This window comes from Eretmochelys imbricata, chromosome 7, assembly GCF_965152235.1.
Source record: "Eretmochelys imbricata isolate rEreImb1 chromosome 7, rEreImb1.hap1, whole genome shotgun sequence".
In the NCBI taxonomy this organism is placed as follows: domain Eukaryota; kingdom Metazoa; phylum Chordata; order Testudines; family Cheloniidae; genus Eretmochelys; species Eretmochelys imbricata.
Window position 1 is genome coordinate 78,666,842 of NC_135578.1, and position 22,836 is coordinate 78,689,677.

Sequence of the window (22,836 nt, forward strand, 5' to 3'; positions counted from 1 at the left end):
GGAGGGTGGTTACCTTACAGGGAAGTAGAGTGAACCAAGGGGTGGGGGGTTTCATCAAGGAGAAACAAACAGAACTTTCACACCGTAGCCTGGCCAGTCATGAAACTGGTTTTCAAAGCTTCTCTGATGCGTACCGCGCCCTCCTGTGCTCTTCTAACCGCCCTGGTGTCTGGCTGCGCGTAACCAGCAGCCAGGCGATTTGCCTCAACCTCCCACCCCACCATAAACGTCTCCCCCTTACTCTCACAGATATCGTGGAGCACACAGCAAGCAGTAACAGTGGGAATATTGGTTTCGCTGAGGTCTAAGCGAGTCAGTAAACTGCGCCAGTGCGCCTTTAAACGTCCAAATGCACATTCTACCACCATTCTGCACTTGCTCAGCCTGTAGTTGAACAGCTCCTGACTACTGTCCAGGCTGCCTGTGTACGGCTTCATGAGCCATGGCATTAAGGGGTAGGCTGGGTCCCCAAGGATACATATAGGCATTTCAACATCCCCAACAGTTATTTTCTGGTCTGGGAAGAAAGTCCCTTCCTGCAGCTTTTGAAACAGACCAGAGTTCCTGAAGATGCGAGCGTCATGTACCTTTCCCGGCCATCCCACGTTGATGTTGGTGAAACGTCCCTTGTGATCCACCAGAGCTTGCAGCACTATCGAAAAGTACCCCTTGCAGTTTATGTACTCGGCGGCTTGGTGCTCCGGTGCCAAGATAGGGATATGGGTTCTTGGTGCTCCGGTGCCAAGATAGGGATATTCACAGTTAGGGAATCCCACTGCAGCAAAGCTATCCACTATGACCTGCACATTTCCCAGGGTCACTACCCTCGATATCAGCAGATCTTTGATTGCGTGGGCTACTTGCATGACAGCAGCCCCAACAGTAGATTTGCCCACTCCAAATTGATTCCCAACTGACCGGTAGCTGTCTGGTGTTGCAAGCTTCCACAGGGCTATTGCCACTCGCTTCTCAACTGTTAGGGCTGCTCTCATCTTGGTATTCATGCGCTTCAGGGCAGGGGAAAGCAAGTCACAAAGTTCCATGAAAGTGCCCTTACGCATGCGAAAGTTTCGCAGCCACTGGGAATCGTCCCAGATCCGCAACACTATGCGGTCCCACCAGTCTGTGCTTGTTTCCTGAGCCCAGAATCGGTGTTCCACAGCATGAACCTGCCCCATTAGCACCATGATGCATGCATTGGCAGGGCCCATGCTTTCAGAGAAATCTGTGTCCATGTCCTGATCACTCACGTGACCGCGCTGATGTCGCCTCCTCGCCCGGTATCACTTTGCCAGGTTCTGGTGCCGCATATACTGCTGGATAATGCGTGTGGTGTTTAATGTGCTCCTAATTGCCAAAGTGAGCTGAGCGGCCTCCATGCTTGCCTTGGTATGGCGTCCGCACAGAAAAAAGGCGCGGAATGATTGTCTGCCGTTGCTCTGACGGAGGGAGGGGCGACTGACGACACGGCTTACAGGATTGGCTTCAGGGAGCTAAAATCAACAAAGGGGGTGGCTTTACATCAAGGAGTATTGCAGGCAGGACTTCATGGAGGGTTCCAATAAGAAATGTTCCAATAAGAACAATAACTTAGGTGCACCATTTGTTATTGGAACCCTCCATGAAGTCCTGCCTGCAATACTCCTTGATGTAAAGCCACCCCCTTTGTTGATTTTAGCTCCCTGAAGCCAATCCTATAAGCCGTGTCGTCAGCCGCCCCTCCCTCCGTCAGAGCAACGGCAGACAATCGTTGCGCGCCTTTTTTCTGTGCAGACGCCATACCACGGCAAGCATGGAGCCCGCTCAGGTAACTGTCACCGTATGTCTCCTGGGTGCTGGCAGATGTGGTACGGTATTGCTACACAGTAGCAGCAACCCATTGCCTTGTGGCAGCAGACGGTGCAATACGACTGGTAGCCGTCATCGTCGTGTCCGAGGTGCTCCTGGCCACGTCGGCTGGGAGCGCCTGGGCAGACATGGGCGCAGGGACTAAATTTGGAGTGACTTGACCAGGTCATTCTCTTTAGTCCTGCAGTCAGTCCTATTGAACCGTCTTATGGTGAGCAGACAGGCGATACGGATTGCTAGCAGTCGTACTGTACCATCTTCTGCCAGGCAGGCAAGAGATGAGGACGACTAGCAGTCGTACTGCACCATCTTCTGCCGAGCAGCCATGAGATGTGGATGGCATGCAGTCCTTCTGCACCGTCTGCTGCCAGCCAAAGATGTAAAAGATAGTATGGAGTGGATCAAAACAAGAAATAGACCAGATTTGTTTTGTACTCATTTGCCTCCTCCCCCGTCTAGGGGACTCATTCCTCTAGGTCACACTGCAGTCACTCACAGAGAAGGTGCAGCGAGGTAAATCTAGCCATGTATCAATCAGAGGCCAGACTAACCTCCTTGTTCCAATAAGAACAATAACTTAGGTGCACCAAGGAGGTTAGTCTGGCCTCTGATTGATACATGGCTAGATTTACCTCGCTGCACCTTCTCTGTGAGTGACTGCAGTGTGACCTAGAGGAATGAGTCCCCTAGACGGGGGAGGAGGCAAATGAGTACAAAACAAATCTGGTCTATTTCTTGTTTTGATCCACTCCATCTATCTTTTACATCTTTGGCTGGCAGCAGACGGTGCAGAAGGACTGCATGCCATCCACATCTCATGGCTGCTCGGCAGAAGATGGTACAGTACGACTGCTAGCAATCCGTATCGCCTGCCTGCTCACCATAAGACGGTTCAATAGGACTGACTGCAGGACTAAAGAGAATGACCTGGTCAAGTCACTCCAAATTTAGTCCCTGCGCCCATGTCTGCCCAGGCGCTCCCAGCCGACGTGGCCAGGAGCACCTCGGACACGACGATGACGGCTACCAGTCGTATTGCACCGTCAGCTGCCACAAGGCAAAGGGTTGCTGCTACTATGTAGCAATGCCGTACCGCGTCTGCCAGCACCCAGGAGACATACGGTGACAGTTACCTGAGCGGGCTCCATGCTTGCCGTGGTATGGCGTCTGCACAGGTAACTCAGAAAAAAAGGCGCGAAATGATTGTCTGCCCTTGCTTTCACGGAGGGAGGGAGGAAAGGGGGGCCTGACGATATGTACCCAGAACCACCCGCGACAATGTTTTAGCCCCATCAGGCATTGGGATCTCAACCCAGAATTCCAATGGGCAGCAGACACTGCGGGAACTGTGGGATAGCTACCCACAGTGCAATGCTCCGGAAGTCGACTCTAGTCTCGGAACTGTGGAAGCACTCCGCCAAGTTAATGCACTTAATGCACTTAGAGCATTTTCTGTGGGAACACACACACTCGAATATATAAAACCAATTTCTAAAAAAACGACTTCTATAAATTCGACCTTATTCCGTAGTGTAGACATACCCATAGAGACTAGTGTTGAATGATATAGTTAAAATTGTTGTATCTATTTTATATCCTTGTAAGACCAGAATTATTTTGTGTGTGTTGTTCTTGGTGCTTAGGTGAGTTGTGTGGTGTTTTGAATCGCAGGTCTGCTAAACCCCATCTTTCCTTTAAATGATTATCTATATTTTTAGATTGACACTGATTTGTTCAAATTCACTTGCATAATACAAGGTATCTTTTATTTGTATGGCTCATATGCTGCACTTTTACCCATATTTCTTATGACTACCTAGATATTAACTATAATTCTCTCTTACAAGCTCTAGATTGTTCAGGGTTCTCTAGCAGTTGAGATTTTAATGGGTGTTTTGCAGAGTTTGTGGGGTATTTGCACAGTTATAGATGGCTAGATTTTTTTGTCATGTTGAAAGCTATATTTCAGGGTAGTATGTGTGACTAGAAAGTTAATTCTAAGGGCAGTCCCCAAAAGTAGGTCATACCACCCTTAGCTTTTTATGTGATCTATCCAGCAGATATGATTGAGTTCCTACAGCGATAAATGGTATCAATAAGAAACATGATAGTATTTCCACTGGTATTTTTTTTGTAATTCTTTGTGCCCCTGAGAGGGTCAGTCCATGAGTGGGACTTCGTGGAACCTGTGAAATGTAATTTCTTTGGTTTGTTTTTTTCTTTTCCTGTTGTCTTTCAGCTGCATCAGAGCCTTCTCAGTTCAATGTCAGATTTGGCTATTTGATGCTTGCATGCTTTCCCACTTGGATCTGAATTGAAGGTGATGTCAGTTGGAGATGTTTATGAAATTCTTAACTTTTTAATTTTGAATGAGCTGATTGCAGATCTTCAGTTGGAAGGATGGAGTCAAGGTGCATCAGTGTCTGTTCTCACCATATTTGAGTCTAAGAAAATATTGAGAGAATTTAAGCTATGCTGCTAAGAGTGCTACATTAATGTTGAATACAGCTGGAAAAATGAAATAGCCATGCCTACAACTAGCAGTAAAAACACACTAGTAAACAGGATTACCTATAAATCTAGCAGTGTGGAATAAAGTAAATTAGATTCAGTTGAAACCAGCTTCCGTTTGAGAAGCTGGCTTTCTTCTCATCTGCTACATGAGCAGTGCACCAATATCAACTATTAAACACAAATTCCTTTTAATAATTTTAAGGTCTGAAACACACAAGATGGACAAGCGTAAAGACAATCTGATTTGTCCTTAAATTGACTTAGATATTCCCACAATATTTATTTCCAAGGATGGAAGTCTTTGTCACATGGTGGAATGTGTAAGTGTTTCTCAAATGCTGGGACTTTTTATTATTGGTTTCTGCAGGGGAATAGAGTTCAGTAGATGCTGCACTCTTTTTTTGTAGCTGTGGCAGCAGTATAGTGTAATGTTAGATCCAATGCTTGTCCTCAGTACCCAGTCAGCTGCAGCCCCTCACCCACACACACTGATCCCTCTCTGTAGATCTGGAGGCAAATCTGAAGATGCAAGTAAACATTTAAAAAAAAAATCTATTCTTTGTTTAGATCATAGGTGTGGGCAAAAATGTCAGTTTTGTAACTGGTGTACTTTCCAGATGACTCTGGATTAGATGAATTTTTCATGTTCTGATTGAGGACCACTGGTAGCCATATGGGCAAACTTCACACTACCTGCTTGCATCACAGTTGGCTAAATATGTTGCTTTCAGTCCCTATTTGAGTGTGATGATTTTTTTTTCTTACAATGGGGTTGCTTGTGATGGTAGGGGGCGGGCTCAACAGTGCCAGGGATCACTTTCAGTTCATGTCTTACGTTACTAAAAGCTAATTCTTCAGGGTTTCAGCTGGACACTTGCAGGGATCACCTCTCTCCCAAAAATGTATATATTTTTTTAATTTCCTTCCTCTGAAGCATCAGAGATGGCCATGGCTAGAGATAGGGTATTGGGCAGCTAGGGCTCTGAGGTGGCACTGAGTATTTTCTCTCTGAAGTGATTGGTTGGCTGATTCTTACTCACAGGTTCATGATCTAATGGATGGCCGGATGTTGGGTCAGGAAGAAATTTTGCCCCAGGTCAGACTGGCAGCGACCTCAGGGTTTTTCACTTTCCTTTGCAATGTGTGGGTGCAGGTCACTTGCCAGGATTGTGTGGGTACATCTCACTTAATCATTTCCCTGCCATTGGAGAGTCCTCGGGCACTGTTGCACGTCAGTCCCTACTGTTTTCTGTCTGTGGCACGTAGTAGTCTAGTCTCCTGTGTGCTGTAGTACTTAGGTCTACTTTCAGTTACTGGGTTTAGTGTGCAGGTGCTGGGTTGTGTTGTGTTGGTCGCCTGTGATATGCAGGAAGTCAGACTAGATAATCTGGTGGTCCCTTCTGGCCTTAAACTCTGACTATAAGATTAGGAAAAGCCTTGTCTGAGACTTTATCTTGCTGTTTCCCATCTTAATTCCAACATAATTTTAGCAGACTTCAGGCTAGAATTATGAACTAGGGTTTTAGACCATCTAGCTAATATGATGCTGGTTACTGCAGAATGAAAATTACATTTCAGTGCTTGGTTCATGTTTTCATATGGCCCTTCAAATCCCTTTTTTAAAAATAAAAAGTTGTCTGAAAACCCCTATTGTTGAGTTTAAACTCTTCCTTACACTGTGCAGATGTCTTGATCAACCACCATAAATCATGCACTGATTTATTAAATGTGAAAATCTATCTTTCTCTTACTTGCCAAGACCAGAATTCAATTTTGTATTTTTCCAGCAAGAGCATCCCAACAGCTGGTTTAGATTGTAGGGGCTTCTCCTGTCCTTGCTTTGTTTTTTATCATGAAGATTTTAATTAATGTAAATCGAGAACTTTGTGCTTTATTAAATTGGAGTTTGAAGATCATTTCTTCCAGGATCTGTGTCTTCAAGAAATTCTGTATAATGTAGTCTTCGCTTATACCAGACAATTTCAGAGGGCTTCGGGGCGGGAGTGGGGGGAGAATACAGTGTAACCTCAGAGTTACAAACAACCTCCATTTCCCGAGGTGTTCATAACTCTGAAGTGTTTAACTCTGAACAAACGCTATGGTGGTTCTTACAAAAGCTTACAACTGAACATTGACTTGATACAGCTTTGAAACTTTACTGTACTGAAGAAAAATTCTGCTTTCCCTTTATTTTTTTTAGAAGTTTACATTTAACACATAACTGTATTTGCTTTATTTTTTGTCTTGGCTGCTGTATGTGTACTTCCGATTCTAAATGAGGTTGTTTGATCACTTCATAACTCTGGTGTTTGCAACTCTGAGGTTCTACTTTTAATTTGTGATTTATCTAAGGCAATTTTAAATCTAAGCTCCAAACATATGAACCTCTGAAGAATAACTCAAATGAAAAGGCAATATTTAATGGCCCAGTATAGTACTCTTTTCCACTCAGGCTGCTCTTGATACTTTTGAAATCAGTGAAGAGTAAGGTTTAAATTGAATGTATGGCTCTAGTTCTGGATTACTATAAAGGGAGACCTCTGCAATCCAGTAGTAGTAGTTGTATGCAATGAATGACTTTTGACTGTTCCAACTACTTCGGATGAGATGCATGCATGCTTGAGATGCACTGCCCAACTGGACAGTCCCCAAAGTTATTCATCCATAGTAGATCTTCTCCATCTAGAATACTATGATCTCATTCGCAGAAAAAAGATTTTTCTTTGAGTCATGATCCCTATGGAGAGTCCACAAATGGATGCATGTGCATGCCATGCACTGGAGTCCGGAAGTGTTCCTTTGCAGTGTCTGACCCGCCCACGCTTACTGTGTCTCCTCGTGCTCCCGGCCCAGGGTATAAGAGGTAGTGAGAGTTGACACCTCTCCAGTTTCTTCTGACCTCTCCATGGCCTGAGTCAGAAAACCCTGTTTTTTTGCGCTCTTGGTTTTCTAAGAGAGTGATTCACTTCTGCTTTGTGGAAAATAGTTGTAAATAGTTTTTATAGTGTTAGATATATTTAGTATAGCTCTTCTTTCCCCTGGTTGGGGACTTCTTCTCCCCCACCCGGGGACTATGCCCAAGTTTCCATGCTTCAAAAACTGTTTCCAGCCCGCGCTCCTTCTCTGTGAGCACCAGCGGTGCCTCTATTGCCTTGGTGAGGCACACATCCTGACTCACTGTGCCATTTGAAAATCCTTCCTGCCCCAGACCTGGGAATCTCGCGAGCTCCATCTTCGTAAATATCTGAAGGAATGAGACCCAAGGTGTACTTGGTTCTGGGCCCAGGAGACACCTGTGTGGCAGTGGTGAGTGCCCCTTCGAGCACTCTGAATTCCCTGGAACTGGTGATACTGAAGACCAAGGAGAAGTTCCAGCATCAGAGCGAAAAAACACACTCATGGGTACAAGAGCAGATAGCCCAAGCAGATACCCCAAGCGTTTTCTCCCCAAGTCGTGGCAGGTCGGGTGAGATGTCCATTATGGATCCGGCTGGATCAGTGCCCAAGATTGGAGGGTAAGGCCAGGCACAAATGGGATCCGATGGTGACTTCTGCACCAAGTATTCAGAAAAGTCACTGGCATGTGTGCCGCCTGTTCCACCACTACCTGTGTGCCTGCCATACAGGCCAGCCCTGCAGACTCCACAAGGTCCCTTCAGCATCTCCACAGGTACCCCATGGGCGCCTGGACACTCAGAGGCATTTCTGTTGGTGGAAGAGTTGATCCTCCCCTACTCACATTCTTCCCTTTTTATCCAGCCCCCTGCTCACCCACAACATCCCGATTCCAGAGGACAAGCCCCTTCTGCTGTTGCCAGAGAAGACTGTCCCACTGTCACACTGCAGCCCTCTGGTACTGATAGTTGTCGTCCCGTTCCCGCCCTCTCCACCCCACCCTGCTGAAACAGTCTTCAGAGTCCAGGGAGTTCTCGGAGCTGGAACCTTCCTTCTTCCAGACGTCATGCTGGAGTCTGGATGTACGCTCCAGACTGCCCTATCCTCTGGTAAATGATCCGACAACAGAGGCCTGGTACCCCTTTCTGTGGGGCCCACCACATCTGAGGGGCCCTTCCTTTAATCCAGGGATCTTAATCTCAAATCGCCACGAGGACCATGTGAGGACTAGTACATTGGCCCGAGGGCCACATCACTGAAATCTTTTCATACAATGATACTCTTCATTTTTGACTATACTTTGTAATATAGTATGCTATTAAAAGTCCCCCCCCTCCCCCGTGATATTTCTCTGATTCACCTTCCCTTTCCCTCCCTCCCAGGCTTAAAGGAAAAGAGCTTTTCCCAGTGAGTGGCTGCTGCTGCTTTCCTGGCTCCCTTCCCCAGAGTTTCACACTGTGCATGGGATCAATGGGGACAGATTTCAATGGTGGGTGTGTTTGGCCTTCCCTTGAGGGAGGGGAGATTTGAAGAGTGGCAAAGGAGCTGGCCGAGGGTTGGTGTGAGTCGGGGTATAGCTGGAGGGGGGATTGGGGATTCAGGAAGAGCAGACTCAATGGCTTGGTCGGGAGCTTGGAGCTGCAAGCTGTTTGTCAAGCTTGGGCAGTTTGACTCAGGTGAACTTCAGAGGATTGTGGAAGCAGCTCATTGAAATGCATGCAGCAGACATCCCCACCCCCCAGAGCGAGAGTGACTGTAAACACTGCTTTAAACAGCAGCTCCGAGAGCCCTCCTGCCTGCCCTCCTCCCCAGAGCATGTGTGGGGGAGCTGGCAGCAGCAGGGCCAGAAGTGGGTTATGTTTTGCTGATCCAGCTAATGTCTTCCCTGCCCCACCTCTTCTCCACCTCCTCCCCTGAGCGTGCTGCATCCCCGCTCCTCCCCCCTCTCTCCTGGAAAGTCCTAAGCGCTGCCAAACAGCTGTTTAGCAGTGGGAAGCACTGGGAGGTAGGCAGAGGAGTGGGGATGTGGCACACTGCGGGAGGGGGAGGGGGCAGAGGTGGGGAGTCGGCGCCTATGTTTGAGTCACGGGAAATAGCTCTGTGTGTTTGAGACCCCTGCTTTAGGCCATACTGGGGACTTTGGAATCCTTACCACAGGCACCAGGTACTATCTCAGGCATCCTACTGGCTGTCTCCTGCGCACCCACCAGTGCCATCAGTGTATGGAAAAGAGGGAGACATCAAACCAGTACTACTGGCCCCGACTGGAACGTCGTCCTTGCTGGATGAGGTGATCATCCTCCTCCTGTTTTCTCACTGTATTGGCAGTGGTCATCCTAGGACTTTCTGCAGAGAGTAGTGGCAGACCTGGGAATCCTGTGGGAGGAGGTTCAGGACTCATATCAACAACTCCTGGACATTATCCAACCCAGGGGCCATCTAGGCTAGCCCTATCCATCAACGAGGCCATCCTCCAGCTGGCACAAGCAGTGTGGCATACCCCTGCTTTGTGCCCCCTCCCAAACACACCTAAACAGGTGGGGAGGACATATTTTGTGCCTTCTAAAGGGCCAGATTTTCTTTTCATCCATCAGCTGCCCTGCCCTGAGCTCCCTGGTTGTCCAAGAGGCCATGGAATGGGCATGGCAGCAACCATAAAAGTCTACTCCGCTGGACAAGGCAGCTAAGAGACTGGATCTCCTGGGCAGGAAGGTCTAGCCTTCTGCAGGGCTACAATTCTGAGTCACCAGTACCAGGCTCTGCTAGCCAAGTAGGACTTTAACTATTACAATAGGCTAGTATTGTTCAAGGACAAGCTGCCACCGGAGCAACAGTAGCAATTCCAGGTGCTGCTAGACAAAGGATAATGGTCACCCACCTGGGCTTTCAGGCAGCTGTGGATGCAGCAAACATGTCCTCTCACTCTCTAGTGACCAGGATTGTTATGCGAAGAGACTTCTGGCTACAATCGTTCAGCTTCCCCAGTGAGGCCCAAAATACGATTGAGGGTTTCCCTTTTGATGAGTGCAAGCTGTTCAATGATAAGAGGGATGAATCCCTCCACTTGCTGAAGGACTCCACAGCCACACTATGGTCCATTGATGTACTCTGGTCCTGAGACACAGACAGCAGAAACAACCCTTCTGCCCACCCCCACACACTACCTGCCCAGTCTACTGTCCGCGCCAACAGGAGCACCAATCACAGAAGCCTTCCTTCCACACCTCTGCCACAGCCATCTCCTCAACTACTTCCCAGCAGAAGACCGAGCCTCAGTTTGACATGCAGGTTGAGACCCAATGAACCTCCACCAATGCCACCCCTGGAATCCCATATTGTCTTTTGAGTGCTGTCTTGCCCTATTTGCTCACTATTGGGGTGACTCTTGACATAGAAGACGCTTTCTTTCACCTGCGCATTGACCCAGCACACTGCAAGTTCCTCTATTTTCAGGTAGGGCACCAGCATTACCAATTTTGGGTCCTCCCATTTGGTATAACAGTGCCAAGAATGTTCACTGAAGTCTTTGCCATGCTAGCATCCCAGATGCGCCAACTAGCCTACTTAGTAATGCCTTACCTCGATGACTGGCTCCTTGTGTTGCTATTGTGACAGGAAGCAATCTCCACGATCCTCAGTCTTCACAGTCTTCTAGCATCTCCAGGTATATGTGTTTAATGAGGAAAAGTCAGTGTTGACACGTACACACCAATACGCTTCATTGGGGTGCAACTCAACTCAAATGTGGAGAGGGCTTTTCTCCTGGCAGACCACTTTGTAGTACTGATAGCTGTCATAGTGGGCATGTGTCACAGACAGTTCCCCATAGTCAGCTGTTGTCTCTCCCTCCTTGGTCACATTGTAGCCTGCACATACATGACACTGCACACGTCTCCATATGCGTTGTCTTCAAGCATGGCTCCTCTACATCATGGACCCAACAGAAACCTTATGGAGTCCAGGGTGTCAGTTCCCCAGACCATGCTGTCTTCCCTCACAGGATGGTCTGATCTCTCCAAGATTATGATCAGCACCCCCTTTACCCCTCTCACACCACAGGCCAGCATTGTGACAGATGCCTCTCTCGCGGGTTGGGGAGCCCACTTAGGCCATCTCACAGCTCGGGATGTGTGGATGCCACAGGAAGCCAGGATGCACATAAATGTGTTCGGTCTTCCAGTAAGCGTGCCAAGCCTTCCTCCCGCTCATTCAGTGCCTCCACGTTCAACTGTTCTCTGACATCATAGCAGCAGAGGTGTACATCAACAAGCAGGGCAGTCTCCCTCCCTCTGCTCTGAGTTGGTCTGGATTTGGAACTGGTGCGTCAAGAACTATGTGACACTTCAAGCAGTATACCTACCAGGCATCCAGAATTCACTGGCTGACATGCTCAGCAGGAGTCTACCACAATCACAAATAGGAGCTACACGATGTCATGCTCCTGTACCTCTTTTGTGAAGTGGGGCACCCTCCCTCCCTGATGGGACCTCTTTGCTCGTCATGAGACTCTCAATTGCTCTAAGGGAGGACTTGCAGAGCAATGCTCTCCTCTTCCCCTGGACAGGAAATTTGTGCTACGCTTCCCCCCATTCCCTTCCTGCCAAATCAGTGCATACACCTGTTGTTTTTCTGCCCCAAACCACACTCCTCCCTTACTGACAAGGCCTTGTGCTCCCTTGATGTCCGTTGTGCACTGGCATTCCACAGGACTCGACCCTTTCACGCATCACCAAAGCTATTTGTGGCCACAGTTGAAAAGTCCAGTGGTGAAGCCCTCTCGTCCCAATGAATCTCCAAATGGGTCTCTGGGTGCGTCTGTGAATGCTAAAACCAATCCATCATACCTTCATCTGATAGAATCACAGTGCACTCAACGCTAGCCTGTGACGGGTTCAGTTACAGAGACCCCCTTGGGACTGTCACCTGATGTGCTGAAATGACCTCTGAGCCCGTTTTTCCCTGATGGCTTGGGACTCCAAAACCCTGCCTTGTTGAGCCAGACAAAGCTAGTCTGCTGCAACACAGACCCAGGTCTGAACCACACCCCCAAAGCTGCAGTCTTTAACTGAAAACCACTCAGCAGGTTACCTATCTCCAGCACCCAGACATCCAGTTCTCAGTGGGATCCAAACCCCAAATAAATCCATTATACTCTGTATAAAGCTAATACAGGGTAAACTCATGAATTGTCCGCCCTCTATAACACTGGTAGAGATGCACAGCTGTTTGCTCCCCCAGGTATTAATCACTTACTCTGGGTTTGTTAATAAACAAATGATTTTATGAAGTATAAGAAGTAGGATTTATGCAGTTTCAAGTAATACCAGACAGAACAAAGTCACCAAGCAAAATAAAACAAAACATGCAAGTCTAAGCCTAATACATTTAGAAACAGATAAAATCTCACCCTCAGCGATGTTCCGATAAGCTTCTTTCACAGACTAGATTCCTTCCTAGTCAGTCCCAATCCTTTCCCTTGTTAGGGCTAGTCTACACTGGCAACACTAAAGTGCTGCCATGCTAAAGTGCTCCCAGCGCTATTAAAAAAAAAAACAAATCAAAACAAAAAACCCCCCCAAAAAACAAACCCACCTCCACGAGAGGCGTAGCTACCAGTGCGGTGCACTGTTTACACTGGCAATTTACAGCGCTGAAACTTGCTGCTCTCAGGGGAATGTGTTTTTTGTTGCAGCACTGTGAAGTGCCAATATAGACAAGCCCTTAGTTCTAGCTCAGGTGGCAACTAGGTGATTTCTCATGTCTGGCAGCCCCCTTTTATGGCTTTGGCACAAGGCGGGAATCTTTTGTCTCTCTGGGATCCCATCCCTCCTTCTAAATGGAAAAGCACCAGGTTTAAGATGGATTCCAGTACCAGGTAACATGGTCACGTGTCCTGTGAGAACCCAAGCCTCCATTCTTTCCAGCCTAACTCACATGAACACAGGAAGGCTTACACGTAAACAGTCATTTACAGTCAATTATCCTGGTTAATTGGAGCCATCAAGATTCTAAACCAGTGGTCCCCAACCTTTCTGTGGGAATAGCATATTGCTATTCTCAAAAGGCTGTGGTGGGCACCGGACACTCCGCCGCCAAAATGCCACCGACGAGTGCGGCTGCCGGAAAACCAGCCGCGGAAATACTGCTGAAAAATGGCAATGCTTCTCAGCGGCATTTCAGTGGCCAGTTCTCCAGCAGCATGTCCTACAGGCACATAAAAACGCCCTGGCGGGCACAATGTTGGGAACCACTATTCTAAACCACCATTAATGGCCCACACTTTGCATAGTTACAATAGGAGTTCAGAGTAACACTTCATATTTCTAGCTTCAGATACAAGAATGATACATTCATACACATAGGATGAATGCACTCAGTAGATTATAAGCTTTGTAATGATACCTTACAAGAGACCTTTTGCATAAAGCATATTCCAGTTACATCATTTACACTCCTAAGCATATTTCCATAAACCTATGGAGTGCAACGGAGAAGAGCGAGCTGGGGCAGACAGGATTTTTAATGGCACGCTGCGGCCTGCTGAGGTCTTGGCCTGGGTTCGGCAGCGGGCTGAGCGGGGCTGGCGGCTGGGACCCAGCAGGCAGCAGCGTGTCATTAAAATTCGGCTCGCTTGCTGTCTTTGGCACACGTGCCGTAAGTTGCTGACCCCTGCTCTAGCCCCTGCTGTTGATTCCGTGTCTCAGTTCACTGTCCCACGAATCCATGCTTATGTGGCTCTCATTTAAAAGCTCTTTACCATGACAAATTAGTAGGAGTGAAGAGAATACAGCTTCTCATGAGGCAGTAGTATGAATTCAGTTATCTGCTGGTCTTGCTCTGACTCTCAGCGTGCATTGCTGGGACACACTCCTGGGTCGTCCTTTTTTTTTCTTTCTTTCTTTTCTGTTTTGACGGGGAGGGGTGCAGAACTTTCAAAACTTGGAGCAGAAATTAGCTGTCTGCGCAAAATCTGAGCTTCTACCATTTGGATTAGCCTCCATCTCAGCAATACGTTGTAGAAATGGCGGCGCTTCCTGGGGAGTTCCAGGAAAATGGATTTGGACTTTCCATAATTCTCTTGATAGTGTAGAATCTATTTCAAAACCACCCACAAATCATTGTTTCAAGGAGCTGGGTTTGCACTTGCAGAATAGTTCCCCGAAGGGCAATGCTATGACAACACTTACCATGGAGCTACATGTGGATGTGTGGTAGAACGACACCTGAAACACATACCATTGCTACTAGTGCACTTTCTTTAATTGGCAATATTACAGTCTTCTGTTAAAGAGGCAGGTCCTAAGAAATAGATCAATCTCTACAGGGTCATTTTAGCCATCCCTGAGTTAAAGCAGGACCATTATACATTGCCCAAAGCTTCCTTCAAACTGCTGTAAAATCTTTATTTTGTTTTAAGCTATTAGAGTGCTGTTGCTAGGTTGTTCACCCTTTTAATTGTATATCTGAGATTATTGCTATGTTTTATATACAGTTTGTCAGATTTTAAAAATGTTTATTTTTCCATAGGCTGGTGTTTGGGATGTTGTACCCTGCTTATTATTCTTACAAAGCTGTGAAGACAAAAAATGTGAAGGAATATGTAAGTCCCACTTCTGTCTTGTTTGTCCAATGAAACATAATGCTTCAGTTGAAACTTAGCAGAAATAAATTTCACCAAGTTATTCAGTGTAACATATTGGTCACATGAAAGCGTGACACGACTTTAATAGATCTTCATAAATATTAGGTACAAAAATTATGACTATAACATCATTATATATGCTTATGAATGCTTAGCTAATTTAGAAACGAAGTTAAGGTTTCCATATAAGTCACACAGCATAACACACATAATTATGGTATATGAAGAACAACATAAAATATGTTCCAATAATACGTACCATGGTCAAGCTAGGTCCCTGGTTTTGCCAACTTAGTTATATGACTGTATGTTTGAGTAGTCTCATTGACTTTAAGTGTAGTTGTATGTAAAGTTATTTATGTGCATAAGTGTTTGCAGGATTGGGGACTGACGTTGTAAGATGTTTAGTTTTTGAGTTTCCTGACTAAGGCTATGTCTACACGACTGCAGTAAGTTGATCTAAGTTACAGTACTCCAGCTACATGAATGACGTAGCTGAAGTTGACGTAGCTTAGGTCAACTTACTGTGGTGTCCACACAGCGCTGGGTTGACAGGAGACACTCTTCCGTCAACTCACCTTTCTCTTCTCGTTCGTGGTGAAGTACCGGGGTTGACCAGACAGCGATCTGCGGTCGATTTGGCGGGTCTTCACTAGATCTGCTAAATCAACCCCTGGTGCATCGATTGTGGGAGTGTTGATCTGGCAGTAGTGTAGATATAGCCTTTGTGATCTTAACTATGCTGCCTTAATGAAACATTAAGTATTGTTAGCATCTAACTTCCTTGGTTTTGTAGGTTGGAGAGGTTGGTGCTACTTAAGTTTTCAAGTAGAACCATGCTTTACCACCTTACTCAACAAATCTTTCCCTTTGGTATAGTCAGTCATGTCATGTCTTCTGACTTCCATGAGGTTTTTATGGCTTTTCTCTAATGTTAGCACTTCTGAAACAAAATAGTCAAGACTGAACAGATTTCTACTCCATTTTATGTCAACATAATTGTTTTTGCTCCACAACTGTCTGTGCTGTGAAAACCTTGTGAAGACCAAGGGGTTGCAAATATCAAAGGCTTTCATTAGCCCCGCAGAAATATTACTATTTGTATTATGCATAAAATATAAGAAGGTCTCCTACCAATAATTTTAGGTGTCCTTAATAGTTAAGAAAACATATATAGTAATGCCAGTTATTAGTTTCTTTAGTCCACATAGTTTTATTTTTCCTGGCCATTAGAAAATGAAGTCTCCCTTTTCCCAAAAGTATAGCTGGGGTTTACAACAAATAAACTGTCTCTGGCAGTTTCTAGGCCAACTAGCATTTTGAAACCAACACCTTGTGTTCCACCCAGAAACCGGACAGTAGGCAATGCAGATCATAGGTCATGGATTTAACATTACACTGCATTAGTCCAGTCTCAGGGCTTGTCTACACTACCACGTGGGGTCGATCTAAGATACACAACTTCAGCTACGTGAATAGCGTTGCTGAAGTTGATGTACTCAATCTACTTTCCACGGTGTCTTCACTGCGGTAAGTCTACAGCTGATGCTCTCCCATTGACTCTGCTTGCACTCGTTCTGATAGAGTACTGGAGTCGACGGGAGAGCACTCAGCGGTCGATTATCGCAGCTATACTAGACGTGATTGATCGACCACCGCCGGACGGATCGCTATCCGGCAGGTAGTGTAGACAAGCCCATAGTGACAAAGGCATGAATGACAATAGCAAGATCTGCATGCAAAGAAATAATTGCATCTTTCTGGTCTTGAATGGACAGAGGGTGTGTGAGGCATTGCAGCTAGCTAATCAAGTAGCATTTGGGAGTCTTAAGATTCCATCACCTATGAACTCAGAAAATGAAAGGTGGAACCACTAGAAATGTAAATAGCGTATAAAACACCTAACCGTGTAACCTATTAAAATTCTGTTGGTTAAACATTTTAACCAGGGAAGTAAGGGTGTGGGAGGTGCTGCAGCACACCCACATTTTACATGGGGCCCTGCTGCCTGCCACCCTGGGTGCGGGGCGACAGCTGAACTGAAACCGATAAGCATTAAGCTTATTGGTTAACAGTTTAAACTTTTACATCCCTAGGAACCATACCAACCAAGGTGCAGATATTCTCTGTCAAGCTATCTCATGCTGGCTCCAGAGCGTGACTAGCAACCTCAGGACATTGTTAAGAAGCAGAGCACAAACCCCAAATTGGTTGAGAGTTGTATACTTATATTTCACCAACCAGTTATCAAGACATGAGATGTAATTCTTCCATTCTGCTCAGCGCTGATAAGGCTTTAGCTGGACTATTGTATCCAGTTCTGGGCACCACACCTGGGGAAAGGAGTGGAACATACTGGAAGAGGTCCAGAAAAGAGCAGTTAAAATGATTAAAGGTCTAGAAAACATGATCCATGATAAAAGATTAAAAACCTTGAGTTTGTTTACTCTGGAGAAGAGAGATTGAGGGGGGATATAAGTCGCCAAGTGTGCGAAAGGTTGTTGTAAAGAAAAGGGTGATAAACTGCTCTCTTATCCACTGAGGACAGGATGAGAAGTAATGGACTTAAATTGCAGCAGGGGAGATTTAGGAAGCTTTTTGTTAATGCTTAACTTAACTGTAAGGGCAGATAAGCAGTGGAACAAATTACCTAGGGAAGTTGTGGGATCTCTGTCATTGGAGGTTTTTTAAGAAGAGATTAGACCAATACCTGTCACGGATAGTCTAGGTAACACTTAATCCTCCCTCAGTGCAGAGGACCAGCCTAGATGACTTATTGAGGCCCCTTCTAGTTCAAATTTCTATGATTCTATGAAAATAGCCCAACGATGCTTTTTAGTCATGTTTCAGAGAAGAAGTATATATTAAGTGACACCAACTTCAAAACTTAGTTTTTAAAGAATTTTTAATGTTTAAACTAGGGCTGTTAATCACAGGTAACTCACACTATTAACTCCAAAAAATTAATCATGATTAATTGCAGTTTTAATCGCATTGTTAAACAATAGACTACCAATTGAAATTTATTAAATATTTTTGGATGGTTTTTCTACATTTTCAAATATATTGATTTAAATTACAACACAGAATACAGAGTTTACAGTGCTCATTTTATATTTTTATTCCAAATATTTGCACTGTTAAAATGATAAAAGAAATTGTTTGAATTCACCTCATACAAGTACTGTAATGCAACCTCTTTATCATGGAAGTGCAATTTACAAATGTAGATTTTGTTTGTTTTATTTCTGAGTGTAGTTATGTAACAAACAATGTAAAACTTTAGAGCGGGGTCGGCAACCTTTCAGAAGTGGTGTGCCGAGTCTTCACTTATTCACTCTAATTTAAGGTTTTGTGTGCCAGTAATACATTTTTACATTTTAGAAGGTCTCGTTCTATAAGTCTATAACTAAACTATTGTTGTATGTAAAGTACATACAGTTTTTAAAATGTTTAAGAAGTTTCATTTCTTAATGAAGGGGGAAGGATAGCTCAATGGTTTGAGCTTTGGCCTGCTAAACTCTGGGTTGTGAGTTCAATCTTTGAGGGGGCCATTTAGGGATCTGGGACAAAAATTGGGGATTGGTCCTACTTTGAGCAGGGGGTTGGACTAGATGACCTCCTGAGGTCCCTTCTAACCCTGAGATTCTATGATTTAAAATTAAATTAAAATGCAGAGCCCACCAGATCGGTGGCCAGGACCCGGTCAGTGTGAGTGCTACTGAAAATCAGCTCACGTGCTGCCTTTGGCACGCGTGCCATAGGTTGCCTACCCCTACTTTAGAGCCTAGAAGTCCACTCAATCCTACTTACTCAGCCAATCACTAAGACCAACAAATTTGTTTACATTTATGGAAGATAATGCTGCCCGCTTCTTATTTACATTGTCATCTGAAAGTGAGAACAGGCGTTCGCATGGGACTTTTGTAGCTAGTATTGCCAGATATTCTATACATTCGTATACCCCATTCGTGCTTCAGCCACCAATCCAGAGGACATGCTTCCATGCTGATGATTCTTGTTTTTAAAAAAAAAAAAAAAATGCGTTAATTAAATTTTGACTGAACTCCTTGAGGGAGAATAGCATGTCTCCTGCTCTGTTTCTCCTGCATTCTTCCATGTATTTCGTATTATAGGAGTCTCGGATGATGACCCAGCACATACTCATTTTAAGAACACTTTCACTGCAGATTTGACAAAACACAAAGAAGGTACCAATGTGAGATTTGTAAAGATAGCTACAGCATTCGACCCAAGGTTTAAGAAACTGATGTGCATTTCAAAATCGGAGAGGGATGAGGTGTGGAGCATGCTTTCAGAAGTTTTAAAAGAGCAACAGTCTGATGCAGAAACTACAGAACCCGAAGCATTATCTCCTGCAGCCGTAAACAGACTTGTTCAGCCAGTCACTTCAGACAAGAAGTAGGACTGAATGGACTTGTAGGTTCTAAAGTTTTACATCATTTTATTTTTGAATGCAGTTATTTTTTGTACATAATCTACATTTGTAAGTTCAACTTTCATGATAGAGGTTGCACTATAGTTCCTGTATGAGGTGAATTTAAAAATACTATTTCTTTTGTTTTTTTACAGCACAGGTATTTATAATAAACACATAGTGAGCACTGTACATTTTGTGTTCTATGTTGTAATTGAAATCAATATATTTTAAAATGTAGAAAACATCTGAAAATATTAAATAATAAAATACCATTTCTTTAAACAGTGGTGATTAATTGCGATTACTTTTTTTAATTGCTTGACAGCCCTAATTTAAACCTGATCTTGTTTTTCCTGGCCAGTTTTTGTGGCTTGAAAACCACATTTCCCTCTTTAAGCTTTTTCCCATTGCTGATGTGTGACTCTCCAAATACGTGACATTGACTACCCAGGGGAAACAGTGAAGCTGACTAGACAAAAGTAATATCCTAATTTTGAAGTTGTGGTAATCTTGTAAACAGTAGGTAAAAAATCTTTCAGGCATAAATGTGATTTGGCAGTATTCCTTAAATACTGACTGCATTTAAGGGAACTAGTTAGGCATTAAGGAAACACCTAGTTAGGGTGTAATGAGTTGTGGTTTCCCACTATTGCAGCTCCTAGGCCCTGGTCTACATGGGGGAGGAGGGGAGGAGTCAATGTAAGGTACGCAACTTAAGCTACGAGAATAGCATAGCTGAAGTTGATGTACCCAGATTGACTTACAATGGCATCTTCACGGCGGTGAGTCGACTGCTGCCGCTCCCCTGTTGACTCCACTTGCGCCTTTCACGGTGTTGGAGTTCTGGAGTCGACAGGAGAGCGCTCGGGGATCAATTTATCGTGTCTAGACTAGACGCGATAAATCAACCCCCAATATATCAATCCTACCTGCCGATGCAGCGGGTAGGATAGACCTACCCTAGGATTCTTGCATGCCAGTTTTCTGCAGGGTTAGGATAACTAGAGCTCCACTTTGATTGACCGTCTGATGGCCGTCTCTACAATGGAGGTGAAAATTATCTTTTTAATATTTTTTAGAGTATGGCAGTAGTGGGGGGGTGGGCATGGTGAAAAGGAACAGTCTTCCATTTGAAATAAATAGGTAGTGAATTTTGAATTTTTGAGTGAAACTTAATGGTGTGTACATGGTTAAATAAATTAATCTTTAGATAAGTCAAGGCTAATTCCCCACTCTGGCACTTCAAGTGTAGAAGATGGGGGCCCACCAGGATTTTAAAAATTAATACTGGCCACTACAGGCTTGTATTAAATTCCCAAGGTAACAGCTTTTCTCTGACCTTGGATTGGTAGATGCTGCCACAACACAAGTGCAGAACCCCTTTGAGAGCCCAGGAAGGCGCTCTTGAGAATTCCTTTCTGTGGGGTACCCTCAAGCCCCACCCCGCCCCTCCCCATGGGGGAAGAACTGAGAAGGGGGAGGAGAATCGGCAGTTGCCACCAGCTAATTAAACATGTGCACAAACCTCTTGAGACACACACATCCAATTCTGTTCTTAAAAAAGGTAAATTTTTATTTTTAAAAGAAAAAAAAGAGAATACATCTACTCAGGCTATTGCTAGATTTTTATTTATTTATTTATTTTACAAGATCTAAGCATCAAGAATATTTTCCTTGAGATCCAGCTTAAAGGCTACAAGCAAAACAAAAGCACTTGGGTTTGCACAGAGGAATCCACAAGCCATAAAGAAATAAAAGGGATAAACCTAATCGCATCTTCCTAGACCTTTCCTGATCTAAGAACATATCTGGGGTTTTAAATGAGTAGTTTCTAAGTATGATACTGATTCCCCCCCTCCCCCGATACCTAGCCCAAGCTTCTCAGAGCATACCTGTTGCCTTGTCTGCCTCTCCCCCGGAGGACAGACAGACAAAAGGGGAGTCTGTTTAATTTTAAAAAGTTCTAGCCTTCCCATTGGCTCCTTTGGCCAGCTGTCCACTCTTTCTTTTTACCTGTGCATAGCAGTAAGACTTTTTAACCCTTTACAGGTAGAGCAATTAGAGACTGCTACTAAGAGGGATTTTATAGCTGCTGGCGGGGCGTTCATAAAAGGGAGCTACCCTCCCCCTACTTCATTTATCACAGATGGTCTGTACATGGTTGGCCACATGGTGTCCTGACTCTTTCTTATATTTTGAAGAGGAGCCTGGAAGTCTCTCTAAGTTACTAAAAATGAGGAAGAGGAGCCAGCCTAAAAGCCTTGAGTAGGGTCTGCTGCCACCTAAGTAGAGAGGAAAATGGTAGCTGCCATTCTGAGACAGAGCCAATAATGAGAGTGCAGTTTCCAGCCACCTGCAGAGGAATATGTAGGAGAGCTGTGGAGATGGGATTGAAGCAGTGGGACACTTTACCCAAGAGAGCAAGGGGAGAAGAGGATCAAGTGGTTGTCTAGGCGGTATGTCCAGGAGAGAAAGCAAATGTACAGGGAGAAGAGGACTAGGCAGTACGAGACAAAGGGGGTTTCAGGTAGCATAGGAGGGAACAGAACAGATAAGAGGGGAAATAAAATGCCATGCTGGACTAGACAGTGTAATTAACTATGCTGCAACTAAATATCTAAAAATATATAATTTTTCTTACTACTCTTCCATGTAAGCAATTTTTGTAATTACCAGAGGGATGATGTATAGTTGTAATCAGGAGGGGAGCAAGTCTTCTAGATTCTTCTGTATTCTAAGATATTACCTAAATTATTATAAAATAAAATTGAGAACTGCTGACTTTTCTTCTGAATGCTTGGGTTTGATTTTTGAGCTTTCCTGGTTGACTGAAGTCAGGGGAGCAATTGCAAGATTTATTTTGCTATTCTGACAAAGCCATGATTTAATTTAATGCTGTGTCTTTGCTTCAGCTAATTGTCCAATGTTAAAATGGAGAGAGAACCAATTGTAAAGTATAGTAGCTGTTTGTTTAAAGTTTTTCACTTAGGTTTTTCTGATAATTAGATTCCAAATATGAAGCTGCATTTGGCTTTACTCCAGTACCATTCAAAGAGAAAATGGATGGTTGTAAAACTCAAAGGATTTTGAATAAATGCATTCTTCCAGCAATTACTGAAGTGTGCTTAGCTTTGCTGTACCTTATGCAGGTCACTTAGATGAATGGTGATTACATATCTGGATCTAAATTACTAATGAAGGTCCTTTCAGACCGATTAGATTTGTGAATACTTAATAAATCACTTTGTGAATCAGTACAGCTTTATTAAAGTATTTGGTTTTTTTAGGCTTTGCATATTAAGAGTATCATAGCTTTTTAGATTGGTTCAGCTATATGACAAGGGCAATTGAAATGACAGCAAAGTAATGCCAAATAATATTGAATTCCATTTTTTATTTTAGTGTTTTTATGGCAAAGTCCAGTTAGCGTGCGTTTCTTTAATGTTCAGTGCATAAAATATTTAATGAAAACACTGCTATTAGAGTGAGGTATTAT

At 44.5% G+C, this 22,836-nt stretch overlaps 1 protein-coding gene across 4 annotated transcripts in view; it reads left to right on the forward strand.

Annotated features, from left to right (window-relative positions):
- REEP3 (receptor accessory protein 3) overlaps positions 1–22,836 on the forward strand; it is an 80,105-nt gene that overhangs the window by 26,202 nt on the left and 31,067 nt on the right. For 3 of the 4 annotated variants that reach the window (XM_077821665.1, XM_077821666.1, XM_077821664.1), the window contains one exon: positions 14,785–14,857. In XM_077821665.1, coding sequence (XP_077677791.1) covers positions 14,785–14,857 — 73 coding nt within the window. Of the gene's footprint in view, positions 1–4,087; positions 4,169–14,784; positions 14,858–22,836 lie in introns of all 4 variants that reach the window. The other variant, XM_077821667.1, reaches the window with a different exon arrangement.